Source organism: Talpa occidentalis, unplaced genomic scaffold (assembly GCF_014898055.3).
Source record: "Talpa occidentalis isolate TD23 unplaced genomic scaffold, MPIMG_talOcc4v2.1 talOcc4.3, whole genome shotgun sequence".
Classification (NCBI taxonomy): Eukaryota; Metazoa; Chordata; class Mammalia; order Eulipotyphla; family Talpidae; genus Talpa; species Talpa occidentalis.
Window position 1 is genome coordinate 148,063,332 of NW_023603184.1, and position 25,608 is coordinate 148,088,939.

The following is a 25,608-nucleotide window of genomic DNA, read 5'->3' on the forward strand; positions in this document are numbered from 1 at the left end:
ACTGTCCACTGGGGCTGGCCTCCTCCTAGCATGTCACCACAAGGGGAAGATGGGCCAGAACACAACTGGTGACTTTCATTCAGGGACAAGGGTCGTTGGCTGGAGGGTGGGCAGGTAGCACACCAGCTACGGCCTCACGTGGTTCTCCACCTGCTCCTGCCCCTTCCCTCCCCTTCCAGTTGCAAAAGAAAGTTGCCTTTGCTTTGTTTGAGGCACCTGCTTCTTATACCCTGAAACTCGTGGCCCACCACCTCCTTAGTTCCTCCTGTATCACTTCTCTCTTGGGCTTATCTGCACCCCTCTCTCTGCCACCACTTTGAGTATAAAAATCAGTATGTCCTGTATCTCCACAACAAACAAGCTCCCTTGAACCCCGGCCCCTTTCTTGCTCCCATTCTTGCACAGCCAAAGCTTGAAAATGAACCTTTCCTCCCATTCACAATTCAGTCCTCCACCTCCCATCCATAATCACTTACCTAACCTGTTTCCCTTTGCCAGTCCACTTTGCTGCTAATGTGATTGTAGTCCTAGTGTTCTCCATAAAATGGGGTGAGCCCCTGTCTCATGGATTTGCTGTGAGGATTATGTGAAATAATGCAAAGTGCTTATCTCGGCACCTGGCACATGATATGCACCCTAAATATTATTTAACTGCATGTCTTTTATTCTGCCTGAAATATTAGATTCTTTGCAGTCAGTTCCTATAAGACCCTTTCTGGCATCAGCTTGAATCCCTTTTGGTGAACATTCATTTGCAGATGAAACCACTGGCAGTCCCAGAAGCATTCTCTTGGCTCTGGACTTTATAAACAGATTTGTTTTGGCCCAGAAAGCACCTCCTGACCACCTAATCCCCTCACCACCAGTTCCAATCACCTCGTCGCACTGTCCTTCTGGTACTTCGACATCATAACACAAATAACTTAGAAAGTATAGAGGCACCCAATAGGAGGGTGTAGGTATAGGAGATAATTTAATGCCAACAGAAATGATATGGGGGTTCATGGAAATAAAAATATGAATTTAAGAGGCTGGGGAATGGGGAGCCAGCCAGGGTGTGCACATTCAGTCGTTGGTACACTCAGGCAAGGTTGGTTGAATCCCTGTTCCGTATCAGACACTGCATTTGGTAGAAGCCATGAGAGCTGAAAGGTGAATTAAGACACAGTTCTTGCCATCAAAGTGCTCGTAGTCCCTTGGGTTAAAGTGGTAAGTGGTGGTGAGCTCAGACCACGCTTTCACACAAAGAGGCTGGGACAAGAGGCCTTCACTGCCAGGGGCATGGAGACAGACCAGACAAGGGTTGAGACAAAGGTCAATGTCCCCACCCAAATTCCTCCCCCTTCCTCAGAGCACGCGTTCAGTTTTACCTGTACAGAGGTTCATCTGGTAGGATTTTGGTTCTTTTAACAAGAAGGATAAACCTTTTATTCTCAGATAGAAATAATCGGCTTACCATGTAAATGGGTGAGAGAAGCCTTGTTTGTGTGGGTTTAACTTTCCACTATGTATTATCAGTTAATTCAGCAAGTTTACCTGGCTGATGTCAGACCTGGGCTTGATGGTGGGGAGAACAGTGACCATCCATGGGATGGTGGGGGGGAGTGGCAGGAATTCCTTGGAGCAGATCTGTGAGGCTGTGGAAAGAGCACACCTTGCCTGTAGTCCACCGCAGAGCAGGGAGACAGGAAGCGATGGATGAGCTGCAGTGCCAGGGTGGGCTCTCAGTCAGACAGCTCCTCTTCTTAGGATGAATCAACATATTTTTAGTGGCTGTCCTTTTTATCATGAATGTCTGAGCTTATGTACTTTGATCATTTAGGATCCACACCCATTCTTCCCACAGGTGACCATCTACCTGGGGAAGAGAGACTACATAGACCATGTTGACAAAGTTGAGCCTGTGGGTAAGTTGAGTTTGGAGTAAGATTTTAATGCTGATGCCCCTCTCAGTCATTAGACTTCTGCTAGTTTTGTATTTTTGAAGCGTGACTTTGTTCATCATCTAATCAAAGAAATGCAAGTTAAAATCAGGGAGGTACCATCAGCTGACAGGAAACAATTCTAAATAGTGTGGAAAAGACAAAGGACTCATATCTAGAATATATAGACTACTCAAAACTCAACATTAAAAAAAGTTGAACTGGAACGTAGACAAAAGATGTAAAGGGCTACTTCATCAAAGACGATATCTGGGCAGCACATAGGAAAATTTCCATTAGGGAAATGCCAATTAAAACCATGGTGAAATATTATATACCCATCACAACAACTAAAATTAAAAAATAGTGATAACCCCAAATGCTGGTGAGGGGGCCTCCCCAGTGGCACAGTGGTTGAGCGCCGGGTTGCGAAGCTGCCCGCAGCCTCTGCAGTGCCGGTTCGATCCCCGGCTGCTCCCCGGCCACCGGCGGAGGGTCCCACATGGTGTGCAGACCTCTCCTGCTGCCCGCTGCTCCCCTCAGCAGTGTTTGTCATCCTCCGCAACGGATGGTGGAGGGGTAGGTGGAACTAAAGGGACCACCCAAGGGAGGTCTCTGTGCTGAGGGAGGGTTCTGATCTAGATTGCAGTGGCAGTTGCAGGAGTCTCCAAGGGTATTAGAATAACCTTGATGAACACGTGATACCCAGCCAGTGTCCTGGGTTTCATAGGACACTATAATTATCAAAGACTTAACCATTTTAATGCCTGGTTGTAGGACATGGGACCTCTCTATATTATAGTGCAACTTCCTGTGAATCTGTAATTTTTTCAACCTGCAAAATTTTTTTGTTTGTTTTTGTTTTTGTTTTATAAAACGAGTGTAAAAAGCCAGCATCTTTTCAGGCACAGGAGATGTGCCCCTCAGCAAAACCCGTTCTGACAGGTCATGTGGTGGTGTGTCAACAGCCAAATCCAACTGTCATGGAGACAGAGAGAGATTTCTCTAGAAAGATGCTTGTGGCAGTGTTAATTATAATGTGAGAAATTAGAAATAACCCAGATGTCCTACCAAGAGGGATTTAGTTAAATAATTCACCATACATCTGTTCCGTGGAGCAACACTCTGCCATTAAAATGACTCATAAATACTGTCGGTGTACATGAGTGTGCATGTGTGTGTGTGTGTGTGTGTGCATGTGTATGAGTAGATGTTTGCGATATGTATTTAGGCAAGGAAAGCACTTAAGGGAATAGTAAGTGCAATGGGATATCATTTTCCTTGTGAAAAACACTCCTTTAAGTGCATCTACATCTGGAAAAGGATCCAGCACTGATATGTGGCCAGTGGTGTGTGTGGGGTGGAAATTTGGGGGACATTGTCTTCTCTGCCTCTGTCTGCTGATGCAGGCCTCAGGGGCAGACACCAAGCTGATCTTTCATCGCCATCCTCCTGCGCTCTCTTTTGTGGTAGATGGTGTCGTGTTGGTGGATCCTGAGCTGGTGAAGGGAAAGAGAGGTGAGGCATAAAACCCAGAATTCTCTGTTACACTCTCCTCACCATCTACCCAAGCTGCAGCCTCCCCAGGCAGCAGCCTCGAGCTCTGGCAGCGCAAGTGGCAAGTCACTTGTTACTACGGCAGCTGTGCAAATTCAGTTCCAGCAGATTTGCCTTACGATGGTGTCACTGACTCAGTCCCGTTCTAGACATGCCTTCTGGAGCGGTTGCTACCAGCAACCGCAGGGAATTGTTCCCAGCCTGGGTGTGGAAGGTAGCACAGATGGACGGGCACGGCAGAAACGGGCTGCCAGCCACCCCTGTGTCTCCAGTTCCCCCAGGTCCCGCTCTCCCTAACCCTGGGGGAAGAGGTTCCAGCCCTGGAAGCCCCCACCCCTATCTGGGAGAGGTGGGTGGACTTGAGTCTGCTCTGGCACCTTCCTCTTCGGGACATGGGGAGACACACGAAATCCTCAACTTACAATAGCCACGAACTTGGGGGTCCCCTCCTGACATGCTCTCTGTTCAGGACTAGGGCAATCCCGCTGCTTTGCATTTCGCAGCAGACAGTGGTGCGCTGACCCTCCCTGGTGCAACTGGTGCAGGAGCAGGGGGGCACAGGCGGACACAGGGCTCTCTCTCTGCCAGTGCACCAGCCGCGCTGGGTCAAAGTGAATTTCCAGCAGTTCTGGCTTAGAGCTCTGTTGTGGCAGGATGGCCACAGAGCAGGTTGTCTATGATTCAGGCAGAACAACTGCAGGTGCCCCATCAGGCAGGGAATCCTAATGGTGGGAGGGCAGAAAACCCTAAAAACCATTTATCCTACACTGCACTATATGTAAAAGCCCAATAAAAGCCTGAGAAAGCCACCGAGGGCTCCAGGACTCTCCTTTACCCGTCTGCCGGATCATAGCTTCCTGCTCAGTGCCCTTCCTGCCCCTACATGCAGCAACCAGGTATGTGGCAGGCAGAGGTGGGGGTGGGGGGAGGGCAGGAGGCCAGTAGGCCTCCAAGCCCCCAACAAGTCTTCAGTCCGGGCTTCTCTGGTGTTCTTTCTCCCCTTCTCTCTCCTGCGCTTCTTGCCTCTGTTTCTCTTGGTGAATATCTCAATACTGAGCCACGGCCCGCAGAAGTAAGCAACACAGCTTACGACAGTGAAACAAATGCAGGTGCCCCCGCTGGCAGGGCACTCCTAATGGCAAGAGGGCAGAAAAGCCTGAAAATTGCTTATCTAAGCAGAGGGTCCCTGCTGGGTGTGCTCCCGCCGTCCCCTCCCCCACAGGCCCCTCTGGCCCCTCCCCCACACTCAGCTCAGATGCCAAACAGCTCTGCTCCCTGGCATGGCTCCTTTCCTTCCCCAAGCTTCACCCTAAGAACCCCGTGGCCTCACACTGTCTAACGGCCTCTCTGAGGTCACAGAGCTGGTCTGGAGGAGGGAGGTGGGATGAGGAAACAGTCAAACAGCAACATCATGTGGGTTCTGGCAGGTATACCCCAGTCCTCTGACGTGCCCCTTAGAGGAAGCAGCACCCTGAGGAAGGCAGGTGCTCCCTGGGTTTGTGGGTGGATCACTGGGGAGTGTGGGTCTCCAAGCCCACCCCCTCTGGATGCTGGGCTGGAAGCCACGTCCAAAGGGGTGGTGGTCCCTCCAGGCAGACTCAGAGGGCCCCTGCCACCCGGGTGAGCCCACCCTCTCTCGACCCCCTTCCAGTGTACGTCTCTCTGACCTGCGCCTTCCGCTACGGCCAGGAGGACATCGATGTCATCGGCCTGACCTTCCGCAGGGACCTGTACTTCTGCCAGGTGCAGGTGTTCCCGCCAGTGGGGGACGCGAGCTCCCCCACAAAACTGCAGGAGAGCCTGCTCAAGAAGCTGGGGGCCAACACGTACCCCTTTCTGCTCACGGTGGGTGACTCCTCCAGCTCCTTCACCCTGCACCTTGTCACGTGCCACAGAGCGAGGCAAAAGGCGCGGGGTCACGACTCACATTTGTGGGCTTCAAATTGCACCCTCAGAGGAAATTCTAGATTGCACGGGCTGTGGTTGTCTTTTTTTTAAGTCCTCAAAAATAGCCTCCCAGCCTTTGAAGGGACCGTTTCGTTTCAACCTACGGTTTAAATATTTCCCTTGGTCCCACCACCTAATTACATGTGCATGTGTTTGCGCGCTCGGCTATAAAAAGAAAGAGGAAAGAGTTTCCCTTGGGACAGGAGCTCTCAGAGAAATAAGCCTGTTTGCAGCTGCAGGGCTCATGGTAGATAAATGGCTTCATCTCCTGGGCCCAAGTTCCCCCGGCCAAAGCTGCTCTCTGAGCATGGTGTGAACTGGCTGTGGCTGCAGCTACCACTACCCTCCTTGTCCCCTCCTCACTCGCTGGGGAGGGGGCGGGTCGTGTCTTGAGAGCTGATATCCCTGCAGGGTCACATTGCCCAGCCTCGGAGGGAAAGCAACCCGACACCTCTTCTGTCAGTGTGGGCCTGGGGACCCAGAGTCTCCAGAGTCCCAGGCACAGAAAGCAGCATAGAAGCCACCAGGGCTGTGGGAGGAGGGAATTGGGGAGCAGTGCTTCAGTTTGGGGTGATGAAGACATTCTGGAGACGGAAGGTGGGGGTCACTGCAGAGCAGCATGGATGCCCTTAATGCCACCATGTGGTATGGGTAAAATGCTGAGTTTTGCGTATATTTGACCACACTTCTTTTTTTTTTTTAAGATTTAATTTTTTTATTTATGCATGCAAGAGCTGGGGTGTAGGCCAGAGGAGCAAGGGTGAGAGGATTCACCAGAGACAACAGTGGGGAACAGAACACATGGATCTACTGAGATACACGGCTGAGGGGAGCAGCGGGCGAGACAGGAGGGGTCTGCTGCGCCATGTGGGTCACCTCCCTGGCCGGGGATCAGTGGCTGCGGGGGCTGCAGATAGCTTCATGGTGCTGAGACTTGTGCCACCAAGGAGACCCACACGCTTACTTTTTTAAAAATCACACTTAAAACAATAACACGGTCCCAGTTACTCCTGTACCCTCAGATGGGGAGTTTGAAGTGACACAAGCTTCTGGAGACATGTCAGGATGTAGCCAAACCTCCGCCATGTGATCTTGACCCGAGTTTCCTCTGGTCCAATGTCACCTGTGGGGTTCATTGGATAAAGCTCAGACTGACTGAATTAAACGGGGCGGAGGGAGGACCGAAGCCATGAGCCTGGTGGTGCTAGTTCATTTCATGACGTGCAAATTGGACCTAAGGCCGCCCAAGTAAGTTTGGGTTGGCGAAGTGAGCAGACGAGATGGCACCCTGGGCGTCCTCGGGCCACACTTCTGTAACACACATGCTCACACACACATGGGCAGGTGCACAGCGGAAATTTCTGGAAGTTGAGGTTAACAGCATCGCTCTGAGCATCGAGGGGTGTTTTCCAGCTGCCAGGCAGTGGGTGCACGGCCGGGCCAGGGCCCTTCACATGAGAGATCCTTTGTCTCTCCCCAGTTTCCCGACTACCTGCCCTGCTCCGTGATGCTGCAGCCAGCCCCGCAAGATTCAGGGAAGGTAAGTCCAAGAAGAAATGGCCTGGGTTCATTTGCTCCTTCAGGGAAGGGTGGGGTCGGGACCTTGGGGTCTCCAGCACTGGCATTTGTGGGTCCCCTTACCCAGGGGCCCCTGCATCTGCCTCCACCACCGGCGGGCAGGGGGTCAGTGACACACTCAGACACATCTGAGGATGGTGACGTGGGGGACTGGCTGGATGCAGCCCCCGGGGGTACCCAGCAGGCCCGCCCATCCCATCTGATGTCATTAAGACATCACCAGTGAACTTCAAAGTCTTGCCTTAATGGCGCCACCCTACAAAGCTCTGGCTGAGACAAAAAGAAGGTGCCGTGTCGTGACCCCGCTCACGTGAGGCGGGGCCCCAGCCCAGCCCCGGGACCAGGCGCTGAGCTGCGCCTGCTCTCCACCTGCAGTGCTGCGGGGTGGACTTCGAGGTCAAAGCCTTTGCCACGGACAGCACAGACCTGCAAGAGGACAAAATTCCCAAGAAGTAAGAGTGCATTGCAGGGCTCCGGGGGGCTGGGAAGAGGGAAAAGAAACCACCCCCTACTTTATCTCCGCCAGGCTGGGTCTGGGTCTCCCAGGTCAGGGCAGTTAGGCCCGAGCTGCCTGCACGCAGGGTGGGGGTGATGGCAGATCCTGCCGGGGAGAAGACAACGACCGGCCATCCGCCACCTCAGGGCGGTTTCCCGCTTTCTTCCCTTTGCAAGACTTCATTGTGGCGGCGAGGAACGTGGAGTTTGGCACTTCAGCCATTTTCAAGTGCACAACACGAGGGCAATAAGCCAGATACTGTGCTGGGTAGACTGGTCCCCCCTCCCCCCATATGGGGGTCCCTCTCCATCAGCAGACTCCCCTCCTCCCAGGCCCCCAGGCGCCCAGCCCCGGCATTCAGCTTCTGGGACCTGGACAAGGCGTCGGGCTGTGGCCATAGCACACGCCTCGCTCCGTGGACACGTCCAGTCTCCTGAGCACAAATAGCCACCTCCCTGCATCACATTTGTAGGGCTCTTTGAGGCACCACGTGAGGCACATCCGCATGGCCAGCTCCCCCCAAGAGCAAGCCCAGCCCGAGGGTCCTAACAGAGGGCTAGAGTGACCCTCGGGAGAGCTGGCTGACCCCCAGCAGAGAATGGATGGGGACCAGGTCCTCCAGCCCTTGTTCAGGCCTTCTCTGTGGGCCCGAGTCACGCGTGTGTGTGTCTGTGCATATGTGTGTGTGTAGGGAGGGGGTCCTGACAGGGCCCTGGGTCTCCCCCAGGGGATCCGTGCGCCTGCTCATCCGCAAGGTCCAGCACGCGCCCCTGAAGATGGGCCCCCAGCCGCGGGCGGAAGCCACCTGGCAGTTCTTCATGTCAGACAAGCCCCTGCAGCTCTCGGTCTCCCTCAGCAAAGAGGTGAGGCCCCCCCTGCTGTCCCGGGCTGTTGTAGGACACCCGTGTCTGGGTATATGGTCAAAGCCAAGGTCTGTGAGCAGCTGGCTCTGTCCCCATAATTTGGGGTTAGTCAAAGTTGCCCTTCTCCTTCTGCTCATTGTCTGTCCTGACTCACGGGGGGGGGGCTTCACTGCTCCCCAGGCCATGCTTGCCTTGCCGGACCCTCCGGTCCAACCTGCACACACCTGTTGTAGGAGCCCCCACTTGGTGTGTACCTGTCCGGGCAGGGGGTGCTTAGGGCCAGCAGGAGCCTCAGCTGGGCCTCCACTGCCCCCGGCTCCCGCAGCTTCCTCCACTGCCCCTCTCCTGCTCCAGCGACCTCGTGCGAGATTCTGCTGGCAGAGCCCGGGCCCTGTCTATGGGGCCGCCTTGTCCCCCGTGTCCCACAGACACCCAGAACGAGCTCCAGGCACTCCTCTGAAGGAGCGAATGCTGCGCCTCATCTTCCTGAAAGCCGGGACTTGCGCCCTTTGTTCTGGTGAAGGTCGAGGCGACCTCAGCCGCGTGCTCACGCCCCCGTCCTGGCCGCGCTCTGACTCCCTGCTCACTTGTTAGATCTACTTCCATGGGGAACCTATCCCCGTGACCGTGACCGTGACCAATAACACAGAGAAGACCGTGAAGAAGATTAAAGCGTCAGGTAGGGCCCTCTTCTCCGGCTGGAGGCCAGAGTCTTCCAAGTGCCTCTGCCTGGCAGGGGATTCCCCAGGGCTGGGCTCTGGCAGGAGAGGCCCCGCCTGTCTGTCCTGCTGTCTGGAGGGCGTGGCCACAGGGAGTGGCCTTCAGGGTCACCCAAGGCTTGGGACACGCCCCCACCCGGCCCAGCGCCCACGCCATGTCCTTGGGGAGCCCTGCTGTGGGGGGCAGTCTCCTGTCTGGGATCAGTGGTGGTTTCTGCGGACAGAGGCCCAGTGTGGGGGGAGCACTGGCCTGGGACATGGGCCTACTGGGGACAGTGCTGGGGGTTCCGGAGACTCACAGTGCCCCTCCTGGCCTGTCTTCCAGGGCTTTGTGAGGGCCTGAGGCCTCGTCACGCATGAGAGTGACCATTTGTGAGCGACTGTCACCCCCTCCCCCTGTGTAAGGGCGTGTACAAGCCTTACCAAGTATAAGGGCTGGGTCCTGCCCCACGTTCCCTCATCTTTCTCAGCTCACAGGCATCAAAGGGCAGGCCCTGGGCTCAGATCAACTTACTTGGGGCTATGTAAAGCAGACACGACAGAGTGACCGGTGAGGGTAGGGTGGCCTCTGAGCTCACTGCTAGCACAAATACTCGCGGACGGCGGCCCGAACTGAGGATGCCAGACTGCGTGGGGCGAGTCCCAGCCAAGCCAGGGTGGTGGTCCCGTGGGGACCACGTTCTTCTTGTGCTGTGTCCGGCGTAGAGAAGACTCGGAATCTGGATGCAGACACAGTAGCGAGTAACTGTTCTCAGACTGACGGGAGCCTTTGATTCGTGGCTTTGTTCTCTTGGATCAGCTCTGGCACTGCGAGGCACTAGTCAGGGTCCAGTGAGCCCCAGAGGAGCAAGGCTGGGATGGTGTCGAAGGACACCTTGATTTAAAAAGAATTCTCAAAGCTTCATGTAGCCTGACAGCGGCGCCACTGAGTTTTGAGCGCGGCCGCTGGACCTTCCAGGCATGACAGCAGCAGCTTTCTGTGGGCGGGGACGGGGCTGAGCTTCTCTGACTGCTCCCTTCATCCTCACAGTAGATTTTAGCAGAGATTAAAAATTGTCCGTGAATCATCACCACACCCACGTGGTAAGACGCAGGGATCACCAGCCCTTTGGCTGATGTGGATGTTGGGCTTTCGAGCGGCTTGTTTCTTGCCCCAGAACTGACAGCTAAGCTGGGCCTGGAGCTCAAGCTCTGGCCCCCGATTCCTCCCCCTGCCACCCGCCAGTCGACCCCGTGCTGCCTGCAATGAATTCGAGCTTGGAAACGGGGGAGATGCCTGTCAGCTGGGGGGCCGGGTGTGGAGGAGGGGTGCGTGGTGAGCGTGCCTGGGGCTTCTCCGGGCTCCCCGTGTCAGGAGACGGGCTCCTGGGTGGGGGCTGACACCAAGCAGGTGATCGCTGGACGAAAGTGGCCTCAGAAATCTCAGCCTGGACGCTCTGAGCTCAAAAGCCCAGCCTGAGAAGTCCCCTCAGATGGTCATTCCTGAGGCCTGAGCAACCGCGTCCCCCAAGGCCGCAGCCCATGTGCAGGGGCCTCACCTCCCCCCCCCCCCACCTCTTCGCAGTGGAGCAAGTGGCCAATGTGGTTCTCTACTCCAGCGACTATTACATCAAGCCGGTGGCGGTGGAGGAAACGCAGTGAGTAGCGGCGGGCTTCGGCTTCCTGGGCGGCCCGGACCCCGGCCGAGTTCCCCTTCTGTTCTTGCTGAAGAGGGAAGTAGCGGCCCAGGCACTTCATCTCCTTCTCCTTTTCCCACCTCAGGGGCTGCAGGGCCTTCGGCCCTCAGTTCTGTTGCCCTCAGCGTCCTGGGACTGGGCAGGCGGAGGAAGGAGCTGAGGACGGGAGCAAGGCTGGGCACAGCTGACACTTTGTGTTTGGCGTTGCATGAGCTAGGAGAGCCCTGGCCCCTTTCAGCGCCGCCCACCAGCCCCGTCCAGGCGTCTCCATCTTCTGCTCTGCCCCTCAGTCCGGAGAGCTCGCAGCAGTGATCAGGGTGCCGCGTGGGTCCCAGGAGGGGGCCGTGCACGTGCTCTCCCCTGGTGGGCTCAGGGCCACACGGGCCCCTGTGACGGCTTCACGGGGGTGCGAACGACCCAGCTCACTTTGTCTGGGAAAGGGTTTGCTTTAACACACAGGCTTCGGGGGGCTGTGATTCCCCCCGCCCCAGAGGACCGAGAAGGCCCCTTCCTCTGGTGTCGACCCTTTGGGTTGTGAGCGCTGTTGCATGTAAACACCCACCGCTTCAGGCAGAAAGACGCCATGAGGACGACATAGGTTACATAGTGTTGAGAAGGTAACTTGGGGATAAACTCTTAGAGCAGATCCAGACTCACGTGCAAACAGCCATCTGAGGGGAGGCGGGCAGGAAGGAACCAGAGCACGCCAGACGTCTGCTCTGTCTTTCAGTGTGCCGCTGGCGCACCCTTGTCCTGGGGGGTCCCATCGCTCCCATGCTCAACACAATGGGCGACCCCTGATGGGTTTTCTCCTAAGTCGCTCCATTCTCTGGTCTGCCGCGGACCAACGCAGCGGTAGACTTGCAGGACTGTCTCAGGATTGAGAAACTGTGAGGATGCTCAAGGAATCGGCGCATAAATGACAGACAGACACACAAATGACAAACAGACACACTTCAAGAGTGAAGATCTGAATGTAATTTGCTCAAAATCATCATACACTTTTATACCTTTTTTAACAATGGATGATTTCATACAATTTAATTCTTTCTCAGCATAAAATACTTTGTAAGGCATAAGACATCTACTTCATTATTCATGTGCATGTGATCGCTGTTCCATGACATGGCACAGTAAACAATCTCCAGGTACTGAATCTACACAATCGTTTTTGCCTACACCGAACAGCATTCTTTAAGCTAGCTTTTCTTGATTCGTATCCCAAAACCACAATGATCAAAAAGCATTAATATTTACCTACTGGCACCTTCTACTTTTAGTGATCACGAGCAATATATTCTCTACGTAAGCATTTTGATTTTTATGGTGTTGTCTCATGTGAAAAGTATTATGATTATTATAAAACTACCATTGCCACACACTATTTTCTTTATCATGCATTTCCTGAAACTGATTGTACACATATAAAGAAAAAGCAAAGTAAGTGAAAAAGTAGTATGATTATAGACAGGTTGCTAGGTTGCTACTTATTCTGAAACAATGGCTATCTGATTAATGGTAAAACTGCTTTGTAGGTAATTCCATCAGGCTTGTTTGCAGGTGACGTTCTTAGCAGCCTTGTTTCCATCAAAGGAGGGGTTAATTACTGCGGGCTTGTTGCCTAAATTAGGCTTATAGGCATGTAGACCTTGTTTGATCTGAACGCCAAAGTTTATCATGATGAAGCCCCTCGGGGACTGCGCCTGTCTTAGGTCGTCAGGAGTCACAGACATGAGGCTGGCCAGTGCCTTCTTTAGTCTGCCCCCGATCTTACCCGTCATTGACTGTCCAGTCCAGCGCACAGGGGAAGGGGGTCTTACTCACTCTGATGTGTCTGAGTGAAAGCCTCCCTCTTTCCAGTAAGTTCACTGGCGTTCAGCGGCAGAGGCTGCCGCACTGGTCCTTCTGTTTATCTTGGAGCAAATGACTGTCAGGAAACTGGGAGCCATTCTAGGGTCTCCTCAAGGGTGGGCTGAATCGTGCTAGCGGGTCTCAGAGTAGAGGCCACTCTGAAGGCAGCAGAGCATGAACGTTGTCCCTGAACCCCTAAGATCTCAGGGAGCAGGTCAGACATGACTCCCAAATTTGCTACCCACCATCCAATCCCAGGCCCTGGAGGTGCTGGAGCGGCTGTGCTGGCCCTAGGGACTTGGCATGTGCCTTTGGCAAGCTCAGCTATGGGAACGGCCGCTGTCTGAACCCAGCCCCTGGCAGCCCCTTCCTGCTAGAGGCACCTTTGCAGTGTAATGTCTGCCCTGTCCCTCTGCTGCCCAAGCTACCGTGGCCCAGAGGGGAGGCCATGGTTCCATGAGGACCCTGCTCAGGAGTCTCCTAGAGACATTGGAGGCTACAGAAGCTGCAGCCGCTGTAAAGTGGGAAGAGGAAGGAGGGAAGCCCTGCCCAGGGTGGGAGTCCACGCTCCAGCAAGTTCCCAGCTGTGGCTAAGGAAGAGGCTCTGAGGCTGGCCATGCCCTCGCCCCGCCTTGTCCTGGCGGGCGGAAGGGCGCAGGGTATGCCAGGAGCATCGCCCAGGCTGCTGGCTCGCCTGGTCTGCAATAAGGAGTGTGTGGCTCTGGGACAGTGGCCACGCTTCTGCCTGCACAGTGGGGCTCTCAGGAGCACCTGCTCCGTCACTGGGGGGTGGGGGTGAGGCACAAGGCCATGTGGATGGTTCTTGGCCTGCACCTGATGTCAAATGTGGTGACATTCTCAGATGCTTCGTCCCCAGCTCCATCCCAGACCCCCGCCCCCCCATCCGGCTCGGGTTCCTGGCCTGCCAGATGCTGGGGGGCCGCCCAGCAAGTGACAGTGGAGGTGGTGTGGGAGAGAAAGAGCGTGTGCTGCCGTGAGCCCAGTCCAGGCCAGGCCGGTCAGTCAGGTGCATGAGCAGAGGACTGCCCAGCCCTTCCCAACCCCGCCTGGGCACAAGCATCCCCTTACAGCCACAGCTTTGGGCAGGAGACAGCCAGACTGGTCAGAGACTGCCCTGGCCAGAGGGCTCCGCAGCCCACGGCGTGGCCCACAAAATTTCAGGAGCAGACTGTGTGGTCTCTCCCCTAGGGCCAGTGGGTCTCATTTGACCCCACAGAATGTTCCGGAGGTTCAGGCCAGGACCTTGGGGCAGCGTCCTCAGGTTGCTGCAGGTGCACAGGCACCTGGACTCCCTGGCAGGCGGCCGGGAAGCTGGATCCTGGAAGAGGCTCGATGGCAACATCACGGCCAGCACAAGTTAGCCACATCTCTCTGCTGCTCCCTGCAGAGAAAAAGTGCCGCCAAGCGGCACTTTGTCCACCACGCTGACACTGCTGCCCTTGCTGGCCAACAACCTGGAGAGGCGGGGCATCGCCCTGGACGGGAAAATCAAGCACGAGGACACCAACCTTGCCTCCAGCACCATGTGAGTCCCGAGCCCTGAACTCCATGCAGGCTGTTTCCCCCTCCCCCACCAGCTCACGGGCCACATGACAGCTGGCATTTGGGGTTCAGAGAAAGACTGAGGGGCCCAAGCAGGGACCCCACTCCTGGCCCTGGTGTGACGGGCAAGGCGGTTACAGCTGTGGGCTCTGGAGACAGTGCTGAGCCCCAGTCCCCTCCGCTGTTACCCTCTGGGCCGCCCAGCGCAGCCCTCAAGCTGAGCGCCTCGGCATTCCCACGCACACGGGGGGTGGGGGGTTGGGGTGGGGGGTTGGGGTGGGGGGGGGGAGGGTCTGGAGCGGGGATGACAGTTGGGCCCAGAGAGGTTAGAAGGGTTCCCTGAGACGATCTGGGTGCCCGCCACACACGGGGTACTCCAGGAACGCCAGCTATTCCCACCTGGGTCTAGAACATGAACGATTCCACTCGTGAGCTGGAGACAGCCTGCCCTTAACCAGCCCTCTAACTGGCAGTGACGGAAGGTGTGAAAGGGACGAGACCGGTTAAAATCGAGCCTTCATGATGGGCAACAAGCCCTCGGCATAGGCTGTGACCCTATTTTTTTTAGAGATGCATTTACATAGTTCTGACCATTCCAGACGGGGGTGCTTCCTGTCGTGGGTGACGAGCAGAGAGAGAGCGGAGAAGCCGGGCCTCCCCGCACAGGGTGCCCATACGGGGGTCCCACTCAGGGCTGGTGAGGGAAGGGAGAGGATGGTCAGGGAGCCACCGCCGAAGCAGGCCATCCCCACACCATGACGTGCCTTGAATCCCGTCTCCCCGTCACCTCGCTAAGTGTGGAGTTTCAAATTTGACGGATTTCGGGACCTAATTAGGGCTGTGCTGGTGTCCCCACACATGAGGAGGAAACAGGAGAAATGAGGACAATTAACGGGGTCTTCCAAGTGCCCACTCGGCACCTTGTCCTCAGGGACGCCCACGTGAATTACTTGGGGTCCCGCCTCTGGTTTTCTCGTGTGGGAACCCACCAAATGGGCAGAACTCGTGACAAAGCCTGTCCTTGGCCGAACTCTACTCAGGCTTCTCTTCTCAACAAGGCCCTGCCTTCTGGGCGCCCAGAGTCTCCCTGTTGTCTGATATGAGCAAGAACCTGGCCACGTCAGTTTAGTCGACGCCCCTTTCCCCAAATCTCATCATCCTGATTTCTTTTTTTTTTTTTAAAGACTTATTTAATATGCATACAAGAGCTGGGGTACAGGCCAGAGGTGTGGGGGGTGAGGAGATTCACCAGAGACAGAGTGGGGAGCAGAACAGGCAGACTGCCTGAAACACACTGCTGAGGGGAGCAGCGGGGAGACAGGAGAGGTCTGCTGTGCTGTGTGGGTAGCTCCCTGGCTGGGGATCGAACTCTTGCTGCAGTGGCTGTGGACAGCTTCATAGTGCTGAGTCTTAACCCCTTGTGCCACCAGGGAGGGTCCCCCCATCCCAATATCTAACCCAACTCCTCCCCCACTGCCTCTGCCACTGCCGGGGTCTGGCAGCCCTGACCGCTGTCAGCAAGGATTCTGCTGGGGGTTCAGACAGAGCCCCCCACCCTGACATTTCCTCGTAGTGATTTCCTGCCCAGGGACCCCACCCTGCTCCTGGGCTATAGTCCCCACTTTCCCTTGTTGTACTTGGATCATGCAATCTCTCTCCTACTACAAACCCCCACTGCAGCAGCCACCCCCCGGTCAGGACTCCTTCCCTTTCTCTCAAAAAGAGAAATGTCGGCTGTGTACTTCTGAAGCTGTCACTTGCTAGTGGGGTGCCCTACGCACATAAACTGAATAATGGGTCTGCTGCATTTATTCATCTGTTTATTCCTGTCCATCAGGAAAGGCAAAGATGTTGCTTGCATGTGGATGAAAGTAAGGGCGGCCCATGGGCCCGATCAGAGGCCCCCTGGCCAAGGCCTGCAGATCTAGCAAGGTGGGGGCTTCAAGTAAAACAGTTGTGGCTGCTCCAGGCCAGGCTTGGAGGCTGCGTTCCGGGGGCAGCTCTGCGGGGAGCCCTGAGTATTTGGGGTCCTAGCTGCCACCCCCAAGATGCGCTGCCCCCCGCAGACTACCTCTGACTTTGACCTGTGCCCCTGTAGCCCAGGGCAAGGCTCTCCAGGTGAACAGAGGGACAGCGGACATTCGAACATTCGGCCGAGGGCCGGTGAATGACTCGGGCCGGGGCTGATTCTCCAAGATGGTGCGCTACATTAGAAAGCTGGTTTGGGGAGCCTGGGGCCGGAGGATACCACGGAGACCGATCTGAGGCCCACGTCTCTGAGGGCCTGGAAGCAGTGATGTCCACACGGATGCAGAGCGTCTGCAGAGCGTCTGGGCTCATGGAGCCTTTCGCAGGAGCTGCGCCTGTCCAGGCTTCGGCAGCAGGGCAGGTGGGGCGGAGTGGGGGGCGCTGGAAAACTGGTTTCTGGCCACCGAGCAGGTGGGTGAGCACCCGAGGCGGAGCGGTGAGACGGGAAGCATGCGGTGCCCTCTGAGCTTCCAAAGGGAAGTTCAAACAACGCAGCAGGAAGGGCTGCCCTCTGCCCTGAGCTGGGCAAGGTGTAGGACTTGGACAGCTGGCCGGGCTTCCCCCAGGAGACGCCCGGGGTGCACGCCTGCCCGAAGGTGGGGGCTGCCTCCCCCTGGCCGCTCCCCGCTAGCCCCCTGCATCCGCCTCCCTTTCCTTTCTGTTTGAGCAGCCTGAAGGAGGGCATCGACCGCACTGTCCTGGGGATCCTGGTGTCTTACCAGATCAAGGTGAAGCTCACGGTGTCGGGGTGAGTGTCTGACCCCACAGCCTGTCTGCTCTGTGTTAGCTCCAGCAGGTGCATTTCCTGGGTCATTCCTGGAATGACTTCCAGACAGAAAACCAGAAAGGCCCCTGATTCCGCTGACTTTGGAAGAGACTGTTTGCCGATAGGACATCTGTGGAAATGGTAGAAATGGAGATTCCAAAATATGTGCACCCGTAGGTCCACTTGACTAGAGTGCGTGCGTGTGTGCGCGCTTGCGTGCCCACCTGGTGGGAGCTGAGCAGCAAGAAAGAAAAAACAGCAACACCATAGTGTAGGTGGGGGAAGGCTGGCGGCTCTCAGGCGGCCTCTGGGCCAGCGTCACTCACCAGCTCGTCAGGAGGCTTGTTCCTCCCCACACGTGACGTGACATCCAGAGACCACGCGGGAGCGGGGCCAGCCCCGAATTCCAAGGAAACGATTTTCCATTTTCTCTGACAGGAACGTCTTCCCTTTCAAAGATCTCACCGGAAGGGAACGGTTCCCAAAGCCCTGCGACCTCCTGCCCCCGGGTGCCCAGCCCCCCAGGCAGCCCCACTGGCCTGCCCCTGACTCTGAGCAGACACAGGCGCCCCACATTTTTCTTGGGGAGTCACAAAGTAGAACATGGGTCTGTTTTACCAATTTTGTTAATGTTTTTGTTGTGCTTTCTGAAGTGTGTGCGTCTTCTTGCCTCCCCTCCTCCCGCCGCCACCCCCCACCCCCGCCCCGCGTCTAAAAGAGAGAGATGTTAGTTCAGTCCAGGGGAACACGTGCGCCACCACCGCTGCGACCCCGAAACTGCTCCTGTTTACTCTCGAGCAGTGGGACGTAACCCCAGTGATTGTTCTTCTTCTTTTTTTAATCAAGTTTATGTAATTTTTTTTAAAGATTTATTTATTTATGCATACAAGAGCTGGGGTGCAGGCCAGAGATGCGGGGGGTGAGAGGATTCACCAGAGACAGAGTGGGGAGCAGAATAGGCAGACCGACTGTAATACACTGCTGAGGGGGGCAGCCGGGAGACAGGAGAGGTCTGCCGCACCATGTGGGTTTCTCCCTGGCTGGCTGGGATTGAACTCGTGCTGCAGAGGCTGCAGATTGCTTCATAGTGCGGTGATTAACCCCTTGCGCCACCAGGATTGTTCTTTTTAACTGGTGCCTGCGAGGAAGGAATGAAGTTGCAGGCACGGAGGGTTGAGGTCCCGAGAGCTGCAGGCGGAGCCATGCTGCCTCTGTGTGACGGGGGTGCGCTCGGGTCGCTATCCTGGGCAGTGACTTGGCATCTTTGCTTTTGCTTCCTAGCTTCCTGGGAGAGCTCACCTCCAGGTAAGCGTCTTCACCTTCTCTGCTGGAGTCCCAGGGTGTCAAAGGGAACCAAACAGTGACAGAGAAATTGACTTCTGGCAGCAGTGCCCCGGGTGTGAGGAAGCCAAGCCCGCTGCCTTTGGCTGCGTGTGCAAACCATGGCTGAAAGGTGTGAGGCTGGGGTGTTCCTTTGAGGCTATAGCTGGGCCTACACTTGGACAAGGACACACAAACACACACATACACATACTCTGGGAACTGGCACATTCTTGGTAGCTGCCTTTGGGGTGTGTATGGTAAAATACACATGTCACTCATTTTGCCATTTCATCATTTTAGTGGAGAATTCAGTGGCATCAAGTTCACTGGTAAATGCACAGCCTGAATCACTATGATCTTGCTCAGTATATTTTTACTTTTTTTTTTTTTTAAGATTTATTTATTTATACAAGAACTGGGATACAGGCCAGATGCATGGGAGGGTGAGAGAATTCACCAGAAACAGAGCAGGGAGCAGAACAGGCAGACAGACTGAAGACACTGCTGAGGGGAGCAGCAGGGAGACAGGAGAGGTCTGCTGCGCCATGTGGGGATCTCCCTGCCGGCTGGGAATTGAACCTGTGCTGCAGAGGCCATGGACAGCTTCACAGTGCTGCGCTCAACCCACTGTGCCACCGGAGAGGCCCTCCAGTATATTTTTACAATCCCAGGAAACCCATGCTCCTGAAGGAGTGTCTCTGCTCTTCCTTCTTCCATGGAAATTTCTAAGTTGCTTCCTATCTCAACAGCCTTGCCCATTCTGGACATTTATATATAGGGACTCAGACAAGATTTGACCTTTTGTGACTGGCTTTTTCTCTTAGTATGTTTTCCAGGTTCTTTCAGATTGTAGCATGAGTCAGTTCTTTGTTCCTCTTTATGGCTGCATAATATTCCACCACGTGTGTGTTGCTTATCTGCTCTTCAGATAGTGGCCATTTGGGTTGTTTCCCCCTTTGGGCTATTGTGATTAGTGCCGCTGCCTTTGAAATCGTGCACAAAGAAGCAGCAGCAGCCCCAAGAAACACTCAAAGCCTTGACCTCACACCCTTTCTCACCCTGACTCTCCTCTTTTCTTCCTTTACCTGGAGTCTGGATCTGCCTTTTCTCCAAGAGCCTATTTTTTATCCTTTCTCCAGGAGGTCAATTTTCTACCCACAGTATCTCCTCACTGCAACTAATAGGCAGAAGGAGGGGACCTAAGATCCCCCTAAGCCTAATAATAGCCCCCTGGGCTCAGCCACCCCAGCAATGTTTCTGGACCACATTTCAGGGGATACACTTAAAATTCCTGCTTAACCGCATCCTGATTTCTGGTTGGTTTGGTTGGTTTTGAATCTTGCCGCGTCTTCTCTCCGCCTGGCCTGGGGCCCTTGGCACGTGTCTGCGGCCGTGGCTGGTGGCTATGGACGCATAATTGTCTGAGTTCTCACCCACCGGGGTCTGCTTTCTGCTTTTTTCTTTTCTTTTTTTTTTTTTTTTTAATAGAGGCATGCTTTTATTTATTTGTTTGCTGGTTTGTTTGTTTTGTTTATACATGCACTGGGTACAGTCAGAAGCGTGGGAGGGTGAGAGAATTCACCAGAGCCAGAGCGGGGAGCAGAGCAGGCAGAAGGACCGAAACACACTGCTGAGGGGAGCAGCGGGCGGCAGGAGAGGACTGCGCGCCATGTGGGACCCTCCTCCGGTGGCCGGGGAGCAGCCGGGGATCGAACCGGCGCCGCAGAGGCCGGGGGCAGCTTCACAACCCAGCGCTCAACCGCTGCGCCACCAGGGAGGCCCATGCTTTCTGCTTTTTTCTAGTGAAGTGGCCACGGAGGTGCCGTTCCGCCTCATGCACCCCCAGCCCGACGACCCAGGTCAGTCACGTCCAGTGTTTGTGCATTTCGGGGGGTTGCCGGCCCTGTCTGGGAGAACGGGCGTGGCCAGGCCCTCACACCAGGCCATCCCAGATGCCCGCAGGCCGGGAAGCAGGCTCAGGTGCCCAGCAGCAGGGGTGGGGGGGGTATAGGGGAGGTGCCCTGGCTGGCCTGCCTCCAGCAAGCAGGCTGAGGAGGTGCCCCTGCTTTTGACCACCGCTGCCCCGTTCCACTTTATCGGGAATGATTCAAAGCCAGGAGCTTGCCATGAACAGACTTGGGTTTAGATTTGCAGATCATTTAGGTGAAAAACAAAATCGAGAGCCCCAGGCTTCTGCATTCATTGGGAAACATCAACAGGTATTTAGAAGGTGGTGAGTACTGTTGACGGGGCAACTGTGAGGATAACACAGAAAACACTAGAAAGTGAGTGGGCTGGGCTCCTGGCACTGTGACCTTACTGGCTCTTGGGCTGTTGGAAGTCTGCGGTGTGATGGGGGTGCAACCCCGAGTCTGCCCCTGCCGGGCCCTGTCGGCGAGACCTGCAGGCTCTGGACCAGCTCTGTGAGAACAGAGCTGGGGCGCAACGTGATGCAGGCACAGCCCTGGAGACTTTTTTTAATCTCCGACTCCATGTATATTTGCTTCCCTGCCCCCCACCAAGTTCTCTGGCTCCGTCTTGCTGACCCCCTTAGCCATGGACGACCCCCCTCTCCTTCCGTCCAGTCATCACTATATTTTTCACAGAGCACAGGAGCTCTTTTTACTGCTTGTTTTGCCAAATCATTTTATTTACTTATATTCTACAAGTGAGTGACACCATCCAGGAGCTTTCTTTCATTTCTGACTTATTTTGCTTTGCGTTATCACCCCAAGTTCCATCCCTGTTGTCCCCAAAGGCAAGATTTCATCTCTTACAATAGCTGAGCAGTTCCGCTGCGTATGCAGACCATGTCTTTCTCCAGCCGCCTAGCCAAGGGCCTATAGGCTGGTTCCGTGTCTTGGCTGCTGTGAACACGGGGCACGCAGTTTTCAAATTAGTGTTTTCACTTTCTTAGGATGAATTCCTAGGAGAGGCACTTCTGGGCCATTCTTCATGTTTGTTTGTTTGTTTGTTTAAGATTTATTTTATTTATTTATGCATACAAGAACGGGGATGCAGGCCAGAGGTGCAGGGGCGAGAGGATGTACCAGAGACAGAGTGGGGAGCAGAACAGGCCGATCTACTGAAATCCACTGCTGAGGGGAGCAGCGGGTGTGACAGGAGAGGTCTGCCGCGCCATGTGGGTAGCTCCCTGGCTGGGGATGGAACTCAGGCTTCAGTGGTGATAACGTTGAGACCTAACGCCTAGGCCACTGGGGAGGCCCCATCTTTAGTTTTTTAAGGAATCTCCATGCCTTTTCCATAGAGGCCGCGCCAACACCACCACCACAGAGATTCTTTTTCTCCTCTTCCTCAGTGCCCCTTGTGCTCTTTTGATACCCGCTGTGTAGTCCACAGTGCACTGTGCTTTTGATTTCATTGAACTTTGAGGGAATATTCTTCACTGTGTGTTAAGGTGGCTTAGTTAATCAGAAAGAAAATCGGGCTTGTCTAAAGGAGAAGCCTCCACAGTTAGAAAATAAAGACTATTTTAAGGAAAAGCGGTGAGAACCAGCAGGGTTTTCTCAGACTTTATAAATAGCTTCTCTGTATTGATAACAAAATGACATTTAAACATTGAGTCAACCACCACATTCATTTTGAGCTTTGTCTCAAAAATATTTTGTTTCAAAGTATCTTTTCCAAATATTTTGGACTCATGTCCTCCATGTGCTTTGCCAAAACCTCCCCCCAAGGGAAAATAGTCTAGCCATATTTTTTATATTAATTTATGCTTGTATCATTAAAATAACTCCTTTTTAACTACGTGAGATGGAGCTGCACTCTGGACATTTTTCAAGGACGTTTGAAAAGCCCGGCCTGAAGACGTCATGATAATTTACGCTGGGCTGCCTCCTGAGCGGGGCGGACCAGGCTTCCCTCAGGGGCAGTGGAGCTGCCCCTTGGCTGGGGTCGTCATTTCTCTGTTCCCATCGCGCGGCCCTTCCTCTGGACCTGTCCCAGCCTCCACACTAAACAGTGATCTTTTGTACGGTGAGATTTCAAGGAGAAAGGACAAATCATCCTGGACCCTGACAGTCCAAATTCAGAGATTTCTTAGTTACCAAGTTGCGTTCACCTGCACAAGACACACCTACATGTTTGCACACAACACAAGTAGGGGCATCTTCCTCTCACCTGCTTCGTTCCTGGCCCCCCAGTCTAGCTGGGTGGATTCCAAGCAGAGCCAGTGTAAGTTGTAGTTAAGTGGCCCCCAGGCCAGGGCCCAGGGGCTTGTGTGTTGTGACACGTGCTGCGAAACGCCACCAGCCTCCCTCCCCCCCCCATCTCCCCACGCCAGGGTCTCCAGGCCTGAGGAAGGGTGTTGTCTACTCCCTGCCTTGTTGTGGCTGTTGCTCCCTGTTAATGTGATATTTATGCTTAGCACTTGGGGGTCTAGGAGGGTCTTACCCAGCGGATGTTTTGGTGAGTGGTTAGGGCTCCCTAATGGACACCCCGCATTGCTGGCTTGCAGGGGTCCCAAGAGACAAAAGTAGTGACTCGCCATCACTGACTTCCTCTTGGCCCATCCCCGGAGGGGCTATGCCAGTACCTTCCTGGTGGGCAGAAAGCCATAAAAGAATAAAAAACCCACTCAGACTAAGAGCCATGAACATGGGGGTGCAAACATAGACCAAAACACAACCCAACCAAAAAAGAGATCAATCTGTTGGCAGAGAAATCAAATTGCGGGGGGAGTAGTTCTCAAGTTGGTGCACACCCTAACCACTGGGTGCTGGTCAGGCACCCCAGGGCTCACCCCTCAAGAGACTGCCAGGGAGGGGGCCCCGGTGTGGGGCACAGCAACACCTGTGGATTCTGCTCTAGATGGATCCAAAGAACACATGGAGAGAAACACTTTGAAAAGAGAAGGGAGACAGCTGGGGGCACGAGGCTCATCAGGCTCCAGGGGTGGGGATGGCCTCCTGGCCTTTGAGCAGGTGAGGGTCACCCTTTCTTAAAGGGTGTGATGGCCAGACATGCAGGGACAACTCTGAGGGAGAGGAAAGGAGCAGGCTGCATGGGCTGGGGTCCGTCCTCTCCCCCTCACCACCCACAGCGCCTAGTCACCTCAGCAGGGAGGGCATTTTCCAGGGATGGCTGTTGCCCAGAACCTGTGCTAATAGGTGTCTCTCTCCTCTTTGTTCCCGCTGCAGCAATGGCAAAGGAAAGGTGAGCGCTTGGATGCTGTCTGGGGGTGGGCTGAGGCGTCCTCCTCTGGCGCGCACCCCCTGGGGTCGTTTCGAACATGCCCCATCGCTCAATGTGGGCGCAGGCCTGTGTGCCTTCTGCTCCCTAGTGCCGGGGCATGCACGCATAGGCCCACCATCCATGCACACACGCACAGCATGCATGATGCGGCACAAAGTGCACACACATGTGCACAGGCATGCGCACACATGCACATACAGGCACGTGTGCACACCACACATGCAAACACAGGCACACCAGAAGGTGCAGAGACATGTTTGCACATGTCAACACACATGCACACATGTGTACACACATGCACACACAGGCACTGTGCCGCACAGATGCAGACATCTGCACCCACATGCACCCACAAGGCTCTTGCCTCACATGCACACATGTGCACCCTTGCACGCACACAGACTGGGTACACACGCCTGCTCTGCGGTTCTCCCATTTCCTCTCGCTTTTGTTTGCTCCTGAGGAAAATGGCACGAACCGTGTCCCAGCCCAGGGGTCGGCTCCTCTGCTGCGAAAGGAAGATTAAGCTTGTTTCACTGGAGATTTTCATTTCAAGCTTCAAAGCGCGTGCCGTGATCAAAATGTTCTGTTTAATTTTAGATTTAAGGATGAAAATTTGGTGTTTGAGGAGTTTGGTCGTCAGAATCTGAGAGATGCCCCCGAGTACGAGGAAGGAAAGAAAGTGGAGGCCACGGATGAGGGATGAGGCGCCCGCACCCTGGGAGGGGGGCGGGGGGGGCGGGGGATCTGGCCATGTGACCGCAGCCATGTACACTAGTGTGTCTGCTCCACGGAAATAAAGCTTGTCCCTTCCTCCCTGCCTGTGGTTCGGGCGACTTGTTGTGAGGCTCAGTTTTGTCGCCGACAAAGGAGCTGCAGCTTGGGGTGGGGGCAGGCCGCGCCTAGAAAGGAGGCTGGCCTTCCAGAGACCATCAGGGCGAGAAGGTCTCCCCGAACCAATGTGCTCACCCGGTGGCGCTGGTGTGTCCTGGGCCTTCCCCAGGGGTCCCGCATCAACTGGTTTCCTGGGAGCTTATGGCTAAATGGGGGGCTCTTTCTAACAACCTGACCAACCCTGGCTTCAGGGCCCCCAAAGCGCCTCCTGAGATAAAATGGAGTAGCCCACAGTGGAGGCAGAAACACTTTCTCACTGATTCAACTATTGGGGCCAGGACCCCGTTTGAGCTCTGGTGGTGAAGTTTCTACTGGACGAAAGCGATGAATCAGGTGTGGCTATTTTAAGGCGGGGAGGGGATATACTGGAAGACCCCCAATGGCTCAGAGAACTGACTCAAAGGGAGATGCAGAGTGGCCACTCCTGGGAGGGCAGACATCAGAGAAGCGCCAGAGGCCCCGGCCTGCAGCTCAGGGGCCCAGCCTCTGGGCAGCTGTTCAGCTAAGGCGGCCACTTGGCCCCAGATTCTTGCAGGCTCTGGTGTGGGCCTGGGCAGGAGGGTCTGCTGGTCTAGCTTCAGCCAGGAGCTTCCATGCCCTGTGGCCAGCGGTGGCAGGGCTCAGCCTGAGGGCTGGGGTGTCCCAGAAGGGGGCTCATCATGAGTTGGACAGGCTTCTTGGTGAGTGTCTTTGTCTAAATGGGGCCCAGCAGGGGTGGGGAGAGCATGCTCAGCGTCAGGCGGGAGGTGGGTTACAAAGGAGATGCCCATGCTGTGCCCTTCAAAGAATCACCTCCCTGGCCAGGCTGCCCACCAGCCTGCCAGCTGCTGCTGATGACAGAGTCAAAGGCCCTCCGGGTGAGCTGGAGGGGCTAAGGGGTATGCAGGCTCTGGCCCATGCTTCTGGGGGGCAGGAATAAGTGGGACTGAGGAGCTGCATACTTCAACCCACTAACTCAAGTGGAGAGGCTGACGAGGGAGGTCCTCAGTGGGCGGGGTCTCCCGGACCAAGAATGCTGGCAGAGGCCGGGACAGCGGTTCGCACTCCATGCACGGGGGCCTCTAGCATCCGGGGTGTGGGTCAGGATTCCAGGCTGGTGTGTGTCCTGGGAACTGCAATTTAGTCTAGTGGCTCCACTTGGGAACCTTAGCAGGTCTGATAAAGCAAAGTTTGTACTCCTATGTTGAGTGTGAGACATTTGCTATTGGAGG

The 25,608-nt window shown here is 55.1% G+C and overlaps 1 protein-coding gene across 1 annotated transcript; it reads left to right on the top strand.

Moving 5' to 3' along the window:
* Positions 1 to 1,883: 1,883 nt before the first annotated feature.
* On the top strand, positions 1,884 to 24,209 carry SAG (S-antigen visual arrestin). The gene is made up of 15 exons (XM_054699467.1): positions 1,884 to 1,907; positions 3,332 to 3,440; positions 5,131 to 5,324; positions 6,907 to 6,966; positions 7,380 to 7,456; positions 8,228 to 8,363; positions 8,718 to 8,855; positions 8,958 to 9,042; positions 10,647 to 10,719; positions 13,472 to 13,603; positions 14,018 to 14,155; positions 16,871 to 16,948; positions 20,093 to 20,148; positions 23,449 to 23,464; positions 24,104 to 24,209. The coding sequence occupies exons 1-15, from the start codon at positions 1,884 to 1,886 to the stop codon at positions 24,207 to 24,209; spliced, it is 1,422 nt and encodes a 473-aa protein (XP_054555442.1).
* The last annotated feature ends 1,399 nt before the right edge of the window (positions 24,210 to 25,608 follow it).